Here is a 17156-nt window from a genome sequence, read left to right on the forward strand (position 1 = left end):
CTATTGTCCCATGATACCAGAGGACACAGTAGTATTCTGTGTTATTCCCTATGTTATTTCTGCCACTTCATAATGACACTGTTTGGAACAAGCCATTTCATTCTGTAACCCTTAGTTTGCTTGTCATTAAAATGTGACGACATTCTACTCTGAAGTATACAGACAAAGACAGTATGAAGACTAAGATAAGGTGATACCTTGGTAAAGAACTTCCTGGTTTGTTCATCACTTTACCCCTTGTTAACTGTGCAGCTTTGGGAAGCTGCTCATTTTCAGCTTCTGGTTCCTTATCTCACGGTAGTTCCTAATTTGTATACATTTTGACAGTATTCCTTTGTTTATTTTTTTCTCTATTTTCTTGACTGCTACATCCACAGCTCCTGGTACATTGTCTGGTACATAATAATGACCAGTAAATTTTTGATGAGTTCTACTAACTTTTTGTGTTAACTTGCCCAAATTGATATTGTTCCTTTTTCTAATTAAAATTTTAATCTAATACCTATAAGGGAATTTTAAATATACAGATATTAAAATATAAAACAAAATATGATTTATCTTTTTACTGCCCAGATAACTCCTGTAGACAAAAATAAACAAAAGTAATCGCTATAGAAAAATAGAAAGACATAGAATGAAAAGTGAAAGTCTCCCTCTTTTCCTCATGTCCCCAGCTTGTTTTCGATAATGCTTCCTTCTGATTTCTTCCATAAAAGAAATGTCTATGTTTGCACAAATGTATATCCTTTTAAACTTTTTTTCATGAAGGAACTCATGCTATACATATGTTCTATACTATGCTTTATAATATGCTAACAACAGAGCAGATAGGTGGTTTTTAAGAAATATAAATCTATATCACCTGCATGTAATACTTTCAAAACAGAAAGTCTTTCTTAATCCTAAAAATTAGGCATTAGTTTCAGACCCATGCCTGTAAGTTGTACAAGTGTTAGTCACAGCTGGGTCTGTTTAAGATGTAGTAAGTGATCTTGTTCTACTTGGGGAGAAATTAATATCTCCGTTTTTAGCACCTTGAACCACAACCACTAAACATCCTGTGGGGAACCATAGAGGAGTGGTCTGGCAGCCCAGTTCCTGTTCAGTCCCTGTTTGCAGATGAGTCCCTTGGTTTGGGATTACAGTCTGGGTTAAGTGTTTGGTCCCCCTTTTTTGACTTTGAGCAGCTGTATCGCTGGCATCCAAGGGACGGTTTTTCTCTCCATATCAAATTGTTCTCTTGGGTGGGTGAGGTCAAGAGATCTCAGACTGAAATAGCTCTCTGGATTTCTCAGTCAGTCTTCACTCAACAGCTGTAACTCAAGGGTTCTACTAGGTCCTCAGAGATGAGTAAGACCTCATGGTGCTGCCCTTATAAGCCAGCTGATAATAACTTAAGGCCTAGCATTTCAACTAGAACCTGATCAGTTTGACAATACAATGACTTTAGGAGCCACTGATTTATTTAATGTAGGCAGCTAAATGGGGAATGAGGACCAGGTATGCAGTCTACCCTGTTGGGCAATTTTCAAGTGTTTCTTTATGGCATTTATTAAGCTTATTGTGACCCTAACTAACATTCCACATGTGGAATTATCTTATGCCATCATAGCAGCTTTCTTTCTCTCTCTGGATTGTTTTATTTTCAGAAAACTCAACACACAGAAATCATTTACTTTTGAAGGCACTCTTTACATTAAGAACTGAGAAGTTGCTGTATAACCCAGGGAGCTCAACCTGGTGCTCGATGACAACCTAGAGGGGTGGGAAGGAGGTTCAAGCAGGAGGGAACATATGTATACTTATGACTAATTCACATTGTTGTATGGTAGAGACCAACACAACACAATAAAGCAATTATCCTCCATTAAAAAAAATCTGGAATTTTCATCAAAGTTGTGGGTAGATGATCTTATAAAAGTAACTACAATACATCAAATGACTGAAGTACATGAAAATAGTTGTCTCCTCCTTTTAGCCTACAGATGCTTTTTACTAATGATGAGAGGTCATTTTTTTTTTCTCCATAATATGTGTGCATACTGCTGGCTCCAACACTGATTGCTGAGTAGTTAGCAATAAATTGATTTCAGTTTAAATAAGGGTACTTCAGGATGGCAATGGTCTGCATGAGAAAAATTTTCATTACATCTAATCCTAGACACACACATAAATCAGCAGCAAGCTTCTTCTGCTGATGTCAAGTGAATTATACACATTGAGAAAAGACCTATGCCTCACTGCATTGTATATACCATCCCTATAGTTAACAGCCATTTTCAAACTTTTGTGTGACCTTGCAGAGTTAATTCTTCATAAGAAAACAAACTTTTCCCTAAGGGTGAGTTATGAATTAGGTAATTTAGAACTGATGAGAAGTATTTCCAAGTGGCTTCTTAAATTTTTATACCATTCATTAATAGCTTTGTCTTCCCTCTGTGCTTGTTAATTTTATGTTTGACACATATGTCTTCACTTAAGCAGTTGATTCTCTACAGGTTCCAGTTGTGTGTGTGTTGGTAACTATCACGTTCACCCTTTAAACTGCTTTTTATTGCACGGAAAGGTTTTAAAAGATTCAGTAGTTGTGCTTTTCCAACAGCATTTCAGGTCTCAGTTGCTGAATATTATAATTTTATGCTGAAGTTGATCAAGTTTATTGAGTTGCTTAGATACATCACATAGTATCTGGCCCATAAAATGGTCATATATATATTATACCAACTTGTAATTTGTTCCTTAAATTTTAGAATATGGAATTTATCCTTTTGTTTCAATCTAGGACTATTTACCAAATTGAAAGTTTGAACTCGAGCTAATTTCTATCACAAAGTGACATGTTTAATCTAAGGGCATATCAACCCAGGATCAAATTAGGTGCATACAAACCATATTTTAACTAGTTTCTTTTTAAGATCTTTAGCAAGTTTTACATACAGAGACTGAAAATAGTTGATGGTTATAGCTTTCAGTGTAGTTTTGAAAGTAAAATTACATTAAGTAACCCTGAGTGAAGATGAGATCCTCACTGAAGGTTTAAGTGACTGACGCACTTTGGGGTGATTTTTGCATGTGCTTAAATAGAAGAATTGAAGCCTACTCTCTCCTGTGTCTCACGTAGACTACAGATAGTGATTTCTTTCTACAAAGGCTGTATGGACATGGCAGACATTTCATGGAGCTGACGAGTCTTTGCAAAGAAATATTATTACTGCTTGTAGTTTCAGTGAAGAAGATGCATTAACTAAACTGACTATGGATTTCTTTTTCATAAAAAAGTCATTTTTGGTTTGCTTTTAAACGTATTCATCACTGATGAACATAGATGCAAAAATCCTCAACAAAATTCTAGCAATCAGAATCCAACAACACATTAAAAAGATCGTACACCATGACCAAGTGGGCTTTATCCCAGGGATGCAAGGATTCTTCAACATCCGCAAATCAATCAATGTAATTCACCACATTAACAAATTGAAAAATAAAAACCATATGATTATCTCAATAGATGCAGAGAAGGCCTTTGACAAAATTCAACATCCATTTATGATAAAAACTCTCTAGAAAGCAGGAATAGAAGGAACATACCTCAATATAATAAAAGCTATGTATGACAAACCCACAGCAAACATTATCCTCAATGGTGAAAAATTGAAAGCATTTCCCCTTAAGTCAGGAACAAGACAAGGGTGCCCACTTTCACCACTACTATTCAACATAGTTCTGGAAGTTTTAGCCACAGCAATCAGAGCAGAAAAAGAAATAAAAGGAATCCAAATTGGAAAAGAAGAAGTAAAACTCTCACTGTTTGCAGATGACATGATCCTCTACATAGAAAACACTAAAGACTCTACCAGAAAATTACTAGAGCTAATTAATGAATATAGTAAAGTTGCAGGATATAAAATCAACACACAGAAATCCCTTGCATTCCTATACACTAATAATGAGAAAGTAGAAGAAGAAATTAAGGAAACAATTCCATTCACCATTGCAACAAAAAGAATAAAATACTTAGGAATATATCTACCTAAAGAAACTAAAGACCTATATACAGAAAACTATAAAACACTGATGAAAGAAATCAAAGAGGACACTAATAGATGGAGAAATATACCATGCTCATGGATCGGAAGAATCAATATAGTGAAAATGAGTATACTACCCAAAGCAATTTACAAATTCAATGCAATCCCTATCAAGCTTCCAGCGATATTTTTCACAGAACTAGAACAAATAATTTCAAGATTTGTATGGAAATACAAAAAACCACGAATAGCCAAAGCAATCTTGAGAAAGAAGAATGGAACTGGAGGAATCAATTTGCCTGACTTCAGGCTCTACTACAAAGCCACAGTCATCAAGACAGTATGGTATTGGCACAAAGACAGACATATAGATTAATGGAACAAAATAGAAAGCCCAGAGATAAATCCACATACATATGGACACCTTATCTTTGACAAAGGAGGCAAGAATATACAATGGAGTAAAGACAATCTCTTTAACAAGTGGTGCTGGGAAAACTGGTCAACCACTTGTAAAAGAATGAAACTAGATCACTTTCTAACACCGCACACAAAGATAAACTCAAAATGGATTAAAGATCTAAATGTAAGACCAGAAACTATAAAACTCTTAGAGGAGAACATAGGCAAAACACTCTCCGACATAAACCACAGCAGGATCCTCTATGATCCACCTCCCAGAATTCTGGAAATAAAAGCAAAAATAAACAAATGGGATCTAATTAAAATTAAAAGCTTCTGCACAACAAAGGAAAACATAAGCAAACTGAAAACACAGCCTTCCGAATGGGAGAAAATAATAGCAAATGAAGCAACTGACAAACAACTAACCTCAAAAATATACAAGCAACTCCTGCAGCTCAATTCCAGAAAAATAAACGACCCAATCAAAAAATGGGCCAAAGAACTAAATAGACATTTCTCCAAAGAAGACATACGGATGGCTAACAAACACATGAAAAGATGCTCAACATCACTCATTATTAGAGAAATGCAAATCAAAACCACAATGAGGTACCACTTCACACCAGTCAGAATGTCTGCGATCCAAAAATCTGCAAGCAATAAATGCTGGAGAGGGTGTGGAGAGAAGGGAACCCTCCTACACTGTTGGTGGGAATGCAAACTAGTACAGCCACTATGGAGAACAGTGTGGAGATTCCTTAAAAAATTGCAAATAGAAATGCCTTATGACCCAGCAATCCCACTGTTGGGCATACACACAGAGGAAACCAGAATTGAAAGAGACACATGTACCCCAATGTTCATTGCAGCACTGTTTATAATAGCCAGGACATGGAAACAACCTAGATGTCCATCAGTAGATGAATGGATAAGAAAGCTGTGGTACATATACACAATGGAGTATTACTCAGCCATTAAGAAGAGTACATTTGAATCAGTTCTGATGAGATGGATGAAACTGGAGCCGATTATACAGAGTGAAGTGAGCCAGAAAGAAAAACACCAATACAGTATACTAACACATATATATGGAATTTAGGAAGATGGCAATGATGACCCTGTATGCAGGACAGCAAAAAAGACACAGATGTGTATAGTGGACTTTTGGACTCAGAGGGAGAGGGAGAGGGTGTGATGATTTGGGAGAATGGCATTGAAACATGTATAATATCATGTAAGAATCGAAATGCCAGTCTATGTCCGATGCAGGATATGACACGCTTGGGGCTGACGCGTGGGGATGACCCAGAGAGATGTTGTGGGGAGGGGGGTGGGAGGGGGGTTCATGTTTGGGAGCGCATGTACACCTGTGGTGGATTCATGTCAATCTATGCCAAAACCAATACAGAATTGTAAAGTAAAAATTAAAAATAAATAAATAAATAAATTAAAAAACAAAAACATATTCAGACTCTCATCCTTACACATTTGAATCTTGAGTTTCTTGTTTTTTTAATTTTAAGAGAAAGATAACTATGAATAGTTGACTGTATGTCTTTTAAAATGTGTGAGCATAACAGGATTTTTGGAATTTATTGAAACCAAATAGAATTATATTTCCTACTTAAGAAATATTATTAATAGAAGCTGAAAATATATTTACAGAAAATACCTTTAACATTGGTTCCTTATGAGAATTCAGTCAAATTCAGCTATCTGAAGGTTTGTAGTGTTCAATTATTTGAAAATGACACTTTGGGATTCCTCCTGCCATTTTAACAACGTCTCCAAAATTTTAGAATGGTTAATGAATCCATTAAAACAACAGTTCAATAACACAACTGAGCAGGTTTTGTCAGTGTTTATTTTCAGTTGCCTCTTCTTGCAAGTGTGTTTTACAATTTGGTTTTAGAATATGAAGTAGATATTAGAGAAATTCTTAATATTTTTGAAGATTTTGGTCTGGCAGAAGAGGCGTCCTTAAAGCTTAATTTAGTAGTGTAATACACTGGCATCTTCTGCCTATTTAAAGATTTTCATTGCTAAAATATTTCTCTCCTTTTTGATCTTATCCCAGTACACTGTTATCCAGGTAGTAATAGAAAACTGAGCCCTTTTCTCATGGATGCATTTCTTGAGATTTCAGTAAAATTGAAATAAAGTAAGAAATCTCATATTTGGTGAAGTGGTATAAGCTTATTTAGGCACAAAAGAATAAAGAACTTTTTGATTGTATTTTAGTTTCTAGAAAGTTAGACCCTTCACTTTTCTCACAGACTTCTCAGACCTTATACTGAAAGATGTACCAAATGTCAAATGTTCCAGGAAAATACTTTCCATGGGCTTGAAAAAAGGTTGAAGAACTATTCTTAAGTGACTATCATGAAAGAAATTATAGGCATTTATCCTGCTGACATTATCTGATGTGAATGGTGCAAGAGATCTGAAAACCCAAACAATCGGAATTGAAGTCCACCTACTTCACTCACCTTGCATTGCTGGTTTTGCTGTGGAATGTTATTATAATAACACTTACTTGATTCCTCTTGTATTACCATTTTTTTTCTTTTAGGAATTTTTAGATTAGGTTAGCGGCAGTCAAAGTCATAGTTCGTGTGTTCCTAGTTCGCTTATATGAGAATTAGTGAATAAAATGTTTTAGAATGCAGATTAAGATCTAACTCTGACTGACTTCAGAAATACGTGACCCTTTCTTTTCACTCCAGCCCAGAGAGCATGGGACTTCTTGACCCAGCGACCAGTGATGGGAGAGTTATTTTCTTCTTGCCCTGGCAAAAGATGACTATAGCTGGCACTACCGACACTCCAACTGATGTTACACACCATCCCATTCCTTCCGAAGAAGACATCAACTTCATTTTGAATGAAGTGCGTAACTACTTGAGTTGTGATGTTGAAGGTAACATGCATTCCTTTAAGTTTACTCTCCCTCTTTTATATCTCCCAAACTATCCCAGCTTTCACTGGGTAACTGCTATGCGCCCCCACTGACTCAGCTTCACAGCTGGCTGGCTCTGACTCTTAGGCACTGACCACGTCTAGAAGCCTTATTAAGGCCCAGGCATAACACAATAGGAAGAAGTTCCCTTTTTTTCCGCCTCCACTTTCTATATCCACATGAAACGCATACCATCCCCTTCTGGTCATTTCTAATAACAAGACTGGAGTGCCATTCCGGCAGAGCTCTAAACACCCATGCTTTCCTAGGAGAGTATGAAATGTTTGCATCACCAGTTTCTAGAGCTTGAGAAAGTGTGATTAACAAATCTAGGATACCCATAGGAAAGAATTAGTTTGAGAAATGAGAGGATAGAGGAATGTATTCTAAGAAATTTAGTGAGCTGTTACTATGTGGAAACTGGAATATTAACTATGGATTTAGCTAATAAGTATGCTGTTTTAATTGAAAAAGATAAAGTTCACTTCTTTCCATTGCTAACCTGAACATGCCTTCTTTTAACTTGGATGTCATGGTATTTTCTCCAGTGGATATATATGGTATAATGTATTTTTTTAAATCCACAGTAGTTCCAAAAGTTTTTCAACATTATTTCCTATCTCACTTAATAACCTCACCATCCATCTAATCACCCAGGCTGGAATGGCATGCTTATTTTTGCTGATCCTTCTCTTTCTACATCCAGTCCACTTCCCATCTCTGCTTACTCTGAAGTATCATGTAAATCCCCTCTCGCTTCCATTGCCCTGGTTCAAACCTGTGTCATATTTCACTTAAACAGTTGCACTGACCCCCTAACTAGCTTTTGTGCATCAAGTCTATGTCCTTACCTGGTCTGGTCCTTCTATCAGAACTCTATAAAACACAATTCTGATCATCACGTCCCTGCACAAAAACATCCCTTTTATGTCTCATTGTTAACTTTAGCAAAGTTATTAAACTATCTCACACGGAATCTAAGGCTTTTCATGACTTGTCTTGGCAGGTTTGCATTCAGCTATTCCACCTCTGTGCATTCAATCACTTAATTATATTGCAAGACTTATTATTTCCAAATCAGGTCATGCACTTTTAAATCTGCATGCCTTGTTGATGTAGGTCGAAGTCTTGCTCTTGGATAGTCTTTCCCCCAAGTTCTCATTTTGGCAAAATATTATTTATACTTCAGAAGCTGCCTGTCTTTGTAGTCCCTTAGATCACTGACCTAATATATCACAACAGTGTATAATAGGTAATAATGTAAGATATATTCTCACTTGGAGCTCCTTATGGGTAAGGATTCTTTATTCAGTTTCAAAGCTTGTTATATATATCTGGTATGCTACTTATAATTATTTAAAATCAAAACGAATTAGGTACTTTCAAGGTTTTTGATGCTAGTAGCAATTTGAATGGCAACCCACTCCAGTACTCTTGCCTGGAAAATCCCATGGACAGAGGAGCCTGGTAGGCTGCAGTCCATGGGGTCACAAAGAGTCGGACACGACTGAGCGACTTCACTTTTACTTTTCACTTTCATGCATTGGAGAAGGAAATGGCAACCCACTCCAGTGTTCTTGCCTGGAGAATCCCAGGGATTGGGGAGCCTGGCGGGCTGCCCTCTGTGAGGTTGCACAGAGTCGGACACGACTGAAGCGACTTAGCAGCAGCAGCAGCAGCAGCAAGTTGAAAATCTTTTTATATGAAAGTACAAAATTTAAGATTTTTGAAAAATAGTCATCTGTTTATATCAGGAATCTCCTATAATGTTGGCTTCAATGGAGGCCATGCAAGGACACAGTTTTTGTCTTAATGTGACTCACTAGCATCTATGAATCCTTTTTCCCTAAAAATTCTTTTCATTATGTGATCACACATTTACAGTCAAACAAAACAAACTGCTTTACAAAGTGGTTTAGCGGATTCTCCTAGTTTGATTGATTGATCCATATTATATAGTTTTAGTTTCTTCTAATTTCAAATAATGGTTGTAATTTCATTTTGAGTAGAGTCTCTTTGGATATCTGTAATAATAGCATAAATATATTAAGTACATGTAATTGAAATCTGTGTGGCTAAATTTATACTCTTTCACACACACACACTCACACACAGTTGTTTAAGAAATAGTTATGCCCAGTTTAATATCCATTGCAATTTCAGCTTGATACTTTTCCCCCTCATTTTGTGAGATAGAAGGAGCTTTATCTGGGTATGACTGTACTTTAATGAACTGATTACTGTTACTGAATCCTGCTTCATTTCACATTTACCTGGATATATTTTTTTAAAGTGGGTTTATATTGGATTCCAAGAGAAGGAAGTTTAGATTGCTAGAGCAAGAAACAAAATTAATTCAAGAGCAGAGAGCTATAGTTGACAGGTTCCAAATTCTTAAAGTTCAGAGGCACGAATGAGAAATCTAACTGCTTATATGTGCCCAGAGACTGGATGTGCTGGAAACAGGTATAGGTTCCAAGAAGCTGCTGTGCCCATATCATGGGTAGGGATTTCCACTAGTGAAATGAGCCTTGGGCTAGAACAGACACCAAGCCTATACCCCTCACTTTTATTCTGCTTATTAATAAATAGAGGACTTGGTAATACCAGCTAGGACCTCCTTGGTCTGTAGAGGGCTTTTCAGTTAACATACCTTTTGGTAGTCAGGTTAATTGGTGAAACTAACCAAGAATTTTTGTCAACTTTGAGTTTTTTTGTAAAAATGGATTGAAATTGATATGTGGACACTGTAAATTGCCTTTCCACTGGTGGTCTCAGGAATCTTGAGATTAAGAATTCTCTAGGTAGCAAACATCGAGGATAAAAGCAGAAGTGACAGCCCTTGCTTGTACTTCATTTATTTCCCCGTGCTCACCATCTATCACACCTTTCCTCCTTATCAGCTAATCCTTTTAAAAGCAGTTCAGCCACAATGATTCTTCATGGTTTCTTTTCATTCTTATTTATTGAACTGAAGTCCTCCGAGTATATGAAGAAGTACCCTCAGTCTTGGTAGAGTCCTAGTTAGCTAAAGTATGTCTATTTCCAAAGTAAAGGCATTCTCATTTGTATTTTTTCTAAGGAATTTTGGTGAAACCTGATATTCTCTTCTATACTGATGAAATGTGAAAGTGAAACTCAGCTTCAGGCCCCATTCAGTCTTTTTGACTACATGCTGTTACTGCACATACTTTAATCTTATTTTTCCTCAGCAGGTAATGTATGCTTTATTTTTAAAAACTCTGCCATCATGGAGAGCTTTTTATGCAAGACACTCTGCTAAGCCTATTGCTTATATTGTCTGATTCCTCATAACAACCTTATTAGTTTTATTTTGTAATTTCCATTTTATAGGTGAAGAAACTGAGGCCCAATGACTTTAAGTTTCTTTCCCATAGGTCATTCATGTTGGAGCCTGATATTGTGTATGTCAGTCTAGCCCTAATATTTATGCTTCTAAATATTGTGCATATTCCAGTTGGTAGTCCTGGGTTTGTTGTATGATGTGATATTATATCCACTAGAGAATGGATTACTTCTCTCAGTTCATTTCATGGAAGCTGGTAGACACCTTCAGAGTAACGGTGACCTTTGCTTTCAAGTGACTGACCTTATTTGGATGTGACTGTTAAAGTAGAGGTTTCATTTCTCATAAGCAGTCCCTTGGGCCAAGCAGTCTTTTCTACAGATTTAAAAAATTAGAAACTTTGTGTAGATCCCAGAGCCATGTTTTTGAAATGGTTAGTATTCACCAGGATTGAAATAATCATTTAAAAACGATTTATTAGATGGATAAGTAAAATTCTGACAACAGTTTCTGAGCCTCCCCAAATGGCTATATCCTTAAGAAAAAAAAAAAAGTGTCAAATCTTAACACTCCATGCTGTTCACAGCAGCTGCCACACTTCTGCAAAATGCGTCGGAACAATTCTGAAAAGCATTTTGTCTGTTGGGAAGGAGACCATGTCTTCTTTTACAATTTAGAAAGCTCACCATTCACAGGCTGAATTTTCTAGATTACTTGTTTGTTCTTTTCTGAAATGGGTAATTGATAGTTGTGCGGTGTGTATTGGATTAGGAGGAAAAATGATCTTTTGAAAAATGTATCATTAAGTCTGCTGTGTAGAGGTTAATCAGGAGGATGCAGTGGCGAACCAAGCTGTGACTTAAAGGGGTGGAGGGGAGCAGAAGATCTGCAGAGTGCTTTATCCATGGAGTTTTTCTGGAGTGCTTCTCTAAGCAGCTTCTCTGGTTGTACACAGGTTTTCACATATGCAATTAGTAGTGTTTATAGATTGCCTGTTATTCAATTAACAACGGAGCTGGCCGTATCAACTCACTGCAGACCTGCCTTTTCACTGCCAGAGATTGTACCAGGGTTATCAACTTACACAGGCTTGGATGTTTTCCAGCTGTTTAATTATAGTGTCACGCGCTTTGCTTTTTCTAGTTTCATTAGTTTATAAATGTAATATGGTATCTTATTTCTGTGATTAACACTTCATTTCCGCAGGTTAAACATGCTGGTAGAGAAGTATTGATTTCTGATGCTGTTTCCCTTGTGTTCATTTAGATATTTTCACATGCTTTTTATTGATTTTTTTGAAAGTGGCAAACATGAGAAAAAGCACCCCAAAACGTATGGCTAAATAACTGATGTGAAGCAAAACCTCACATTTAGCTCTTAATTATCACTTCCTGTGGGCTGCCTTTTCTATTAACTTTTAAAACCAATGCTTCTCTTGCCAAGTTTTTACGAATAAAAATACTAATTATAATTGGAAACAATTGCACAGTACTTAGTCTTTTCAACCAGCTGTGAAAATGTCTATTCAACTTTAGTATTTATATTTTAGTCGTTATATAATTTAAAACTTGAATGAGTTATTTACAATAAAAATAATATAATAAAAAGAATTTTTAACCATGGTGGTTAGAAGGACTATGTTATTTCCTCACTATCCTGAAAATATTGACAAGAACCTTTATACACTCCAGAAGTACTCACAATTGGCACTTAAAAATCAACTAGGTAACATCTGGGTGAGCTACTCTCATAAGTGGTGTTTACCAAGAATTTTTTTTCAGTTTTAACAGTAGTGTTGTTTCCTCTCATCTTGCTTTATTAAGTGCAAGTGTTAATCACTCAGTCATATCCAACTCTTTGCGATACCGTGGACTGTAGGTCGCCAGGCTCCTCTGTCCATGGAGTTCTCCAGGCAAGAATCATGGAGTGGGCTGCCATGCCCTCCTCCAGGGGGTCTTTGTGACCCAGGGATAGAACTTTGGTCTCCTGCATTGCGGGTGGATTCTTTACCATCTGAGTCACCAGGGAAGCCCTGGTGCTTTTTATTTACTTTATTTATTAAAGTTTTCAGTTATTCTAAAAGGGGATATCCAGTTATTTAAATATGTAATCATTAGAAACCTAAAGTGTAGCATATTGGCTCAGAGGCCAAAATGTTGTTGCTTTTCATTTTGTAATGTCAGCTCTTGTTTGATATAAAAACTTCAGAGAATGTTCTAATATGCCGTTTCATATATATTGATCAGTATTCATGACTTCTACTTGATACAGTATTTGAGATACTGAGAAATACTAGAATTGATGCTGCCAAAGGCTTTCAACATGGTGAGAAAGATGCAACGCTAATGCCATCTCACTTAGCTATCTTGACAGTATGAGGACCAGGAAAATCAAGGTGTATAGAATCTTTGAGTTCTGAAGCATACAAGCTAGAGTTGAGGTTTTTCCTCACATATTGTACCATGGTGAGTTCTTGGCTACCGCCAAGATGATGTTCTTGGCTATAGCTGGAATGATGGGGTCAATTTCTGGGTAAGAGCTTGAGGGTAGAAGTACTTAGTTTAGTAAAAATATTTTCATTTCTTTGAATTGATGAGATTAGTAGGAGAGAAGGATACTTTGAAATGATAATTATGGAACATGCTGTGACAGTAAAATATTTTGGAGAGTCACATTCTATTACAGCAGATTATATTCTCACTGTCAGATTTCACTGAACGGTTGCTCCATTGGAGACATGGGCAAGGTGGCCATGGGGGAGTTACCCAGTTTGACAATTTGCCAGGACAAGTCTGAGATAGATGTACTACTTGACAGTTTTGTTCTAGAACTGCCTTATGCAAAATTATAGCCTATACATGTGAATATCATGTGCTTATTTAAATTTAAATTAGTTAAAATGAGATAAAGTTTGAATTTCAGTTTCTCAGTTGCATGGACCACATTTTAAGTGCTTCATAAGCTCATGCAGCTAGTGGCTAGTGAATTAGTCAGTGTAGGTACAAAACAGTTCTATCACTGCAGAAAAGTCTATGCAACAACTCTACGGAAGCTAGAGGTACTTACACAGACAATTTAGAAGCAAATACTCAATTTATCAGAGTCATTGAATTTGTATTTTTTATTGTTATAAAATAAAGAATACATTATCTTGTAAAAGAAGATCTCCAGATATAAGAAGTCTCAAGAGGTGATTAATTTAGTGATTGAGCAAAATCTTCAGTGCAGGACCCTTATTGCTTTTCACTCCACCACCCTCCAGGTTGGCGTTGCCCTGCAGTTGTTTCCCATTTTGTTACAATATGGCTGCAGAAGTTCCTAGCAGTATTGGAAGGTCCTCTATGCTATCTATCCACTGCTCGTGAATCTGTTACCAAAGAGAACTTTAATTAGAGTTTAACAGTGGGCAAGGTTTCTATTGTGGGTGAATAAATAATAAAGAGAAAAACATGTTAGTTCAGTTTGCTGCTGTCTTTCCTACAAGAGGTTAGAATTCATGTTTCATATGTTTAGCTACGCTGTTCCCTGTGGGCCTAGATTATACCCACAGCCCTGACTGGTCACTACTTAATTTAGATGGCAGAGAGGTAAAAAGCGCTTTATTCTTCATCAACTCCCCCTGCCCCCTGCAAAACGGCATTTTGAATAATCCATACAAGTCATTAAATCTCAAGGTTGGGAGAAAACTGGTAGACAGTGGATCCCCTGATCCAACCACGCTCTAACGTAATAATATAACAATGCTGTAGGCCATAAAACCTGATTCTTACTTTAAATGTGATCTAAAATTTGATTATCCTAAATGTATCTTTTAAAGTAAATTTTATCTCAGTATTCACCTGATATAATTCTCAGACTAAAAAACTGAATGCTAAGATATCAAGCAAAATAAATTAAGGTTCTTGACCTGTTATGAACTCTTCCTGATAATGTTTTCTTTTCCTTTTTTAGAGTATCAATTTCAAAAATAAGGATTAAAAATCATATCAGTATATATTGTGCTTCATTTAGTTTTCCTCCCTGAATGAAAAACTCAAATGTTTTAGGTTGGTCTTTTTTTTCAGATAGTACAGATTCGTAGATGTGTTTTTCTGCCTGTTATACCAGAAAAGGTAAAGCATTTGTCACAAGGATTATTTGCATGTGCTTTAAATTTACTTTAGAAAGTTTAGTTTTCCACCAAATAATTTTAAGATCAGTCAGAAGGCTGTGAGAATTGAAACCAAATTCCTGATCAGTGTGGCTGCCTGAGGAATTTCAGAGACACACTTTGAGACTTTTCAGTGACCACAATGACGTTCTAAGTGGTTGGCTAAGTTTTATTTTTGACTCAGAGGGCAGTTTGAACCCTAATGGAAAATAGTGGTAATTTCCTAGTTAAGATTTTGTAAAGATTAAAATATTGCATGATTTGTGTTGAGGTTTTACAAGACTTTTGTGGAATTGTGTGGAGTGAGAATTAACCCCCATTCCATGGAAACCATCAGGATTAAACCTGTTAAGAAGATGCCCCCTTAAGGGGGCAAATCCAGGGATGGTATCCCAGCATCAAGATGCCCTCATGGTCACCAGGTAGCAAGACTGGAAGCCTTAGGTTTTCCTCACTAGCTTATACGTTTTATTCTCCCTTTGTTTAGATTCAGTGTTGGAATATGGGTTTAATTAAACACCCCTGTAGAGATGTATGGGTACCTCTTTCTTTCAGATTGTAGTCATATTAAGAGTGTGGCCCTTAACGAGCTATACCAAAATATGTCAGATTACCTCAGCCTTAGATGAAGTTATCTCTACCAGACATCTGTCTTTCATTTGAGATCAAGATGGAGAGATTGTCTGTCGCCCAGTATAACTTTTTAGGGTCTTTTCCCTGTACTTGGCTATGTGCTCTTTTTTTGGACTGGTCTAATATTTAGCCATTTCAAAATCTTTGTGATTCTTTACATAAGTATTCGCTAGATGTATATTTAAATATTTTTCAAAGTCTGCTTTGTCTAAATATATAAAAGGTCCACTATATAAGAACACACAATTCAGATGTGAATGGGATCTGAAATCCAGATTGCCCTCTTCTCCTAATAAGTATTTTTATCTTTTCTGGGAAGAGATAGCAAGATATATTCTTGGAGGAGATATCACAACTCATAAATCTTTTGGTTTGCTTGGTTTGTTTTTATTTCTCATTTACTGTTGTTGTTCTTTGTAACTACTGCAGATTGTCCCAGCTGAGGGCTGCTAACATTATTTTGTTTCATTTTTGAGAACCCATATCAGTGATTTTTCCAGTTTTTTTCTTTTTTTTTTTTCACCTCCTTTACCATTTTTCTGGCTGCTCTGCACAGCATGCAGGATCTTAGTTCCCCTACCAGGGATCAAACCTGTGCCCCTTGCAACAGAATCACAAACCTAACCCCTGGACCTAACCAAGGGCCTAACCACTGAACTGCCGGGGATGTCGCCATCCCAGTTGTAACTTACCACTCATTTAGCTCTTATATTTAAGGGCTTCTCCTCCCTTTTAAAGTACATATTATGTGTTCCTTTTACTGAACTATTTTCTGCTTATTAATTATTTCATGGTTTTGTTGAGATGTCTTTGTGTCATCCTTTTAACTCTTGGCATTGATCCTTCCCAGTGAGAAGAGGGGATGTCCTGGCTGCGTGGAGCGGTATTCGCCCCCTTGTGACAGATCCTAAGTCTGCAGACACGAAGTCCATCTCCCGAAACCATGTCGTGGACATCAGCGAGAGTGGCCTTATCACGATAGCGGGTACAGGATGCTACCTTGTTGTTGGATGTGCTTTAGATAGCAACTTGAGTTAAATTCTCATATCAAGATCTCTTTTAATGCTAATGAACAGAAAGGTTTTTGTTGTTGTCGTTAATGATTCTGAGTAACATCTTACCCATGGCTTCACCACATTTGTTATAAACAACAGGTAAATTTTCTTATTAATAAGTTGAGAAATGGTTAACTGTAAGAAGAATGGGTAGTAACCTGACAAATGACTTATCAATGTATTTGTAGGTGGAAAGTGGACAACCTATCGATCTATGGCAGAAGATACCATAAATGCCGCAGTCAAGGCACACAATTTGAAAGCAGGACCAAGCAGAACAGTTGGGCTTTTCCTTCAGGGGGGCAAAGACTGGAGCCCCACACTCTACATCAGGCTCGTCCAGGACTATGGACTTGAAAGTGAGGTGGGTGTGCATTGCCACATCATCTTACTCTTGACTTAATCTCACCGTTGCCAGTAACAGGATTAGCAACCACGGGGCCTCCGTGACTTCGAGGTTCCTATAGCTCAGTTTGTTTCTGACAGTGTACTGTGGGAGTGAACTAATGGGGAAAAATATTTTGCTTTGGTTGCTAAAAAGCAATGCATGTTTTGGTTTCTGTTTTAGAATCTAGGGTTTGTTTGGCTTGTTCCTAGCAGACAGGACCTCCCGAATTCT

At 36.9% G+C, this 17156-nt stretch overlaps 1 protein-coding gene across 3 annotated transcripts in view; it reads left to right on the forward strand.

Annotated features, from left to right (window-relative positions):
- GPD2 (glycerol-3-phosphate dehydrogenase 2) overlaps positions 1–17156 on the forward strand; it is a 149294-nt gene that overhangs the window by 116209 nt on the left and 15929 nt on the right. For all 3 annotated transcript variants that reach the window (XM_040229114.1, XM_040229113.1, XM_040229115.1), the window contains exons 9-11: positions 7160–7353; positions 16333–16467; positions 16726–16901. In XM_040229114.1, the coding sequence (XP_040085048.1) occupies positions 7160–7353; positions 16333–16467; positions 16726–16901 (505 nt within the window). The remainder of the gene's footprint in view (positions 1–7159; positions 7354–16332; positions 16468–16725; positions 16902–17156) is intronic.

Source organism: Oryx dammah, unplaced genomic scaffold (assembly GCF_014754425.2).
Source record: "Oryx dammah isolate SB20612 unplaced genomic scaffold, SCBI_Odam_1.1 HiC_scaffold_27, whole genome shotgun sequence".
In the NCBI taxonomy this organism is placed as follows: Eukaryota; Metazoa; Chordata; class Mammalia; order Artiodactyla; family Bovidae; genus Oryx; species Oryx dammah.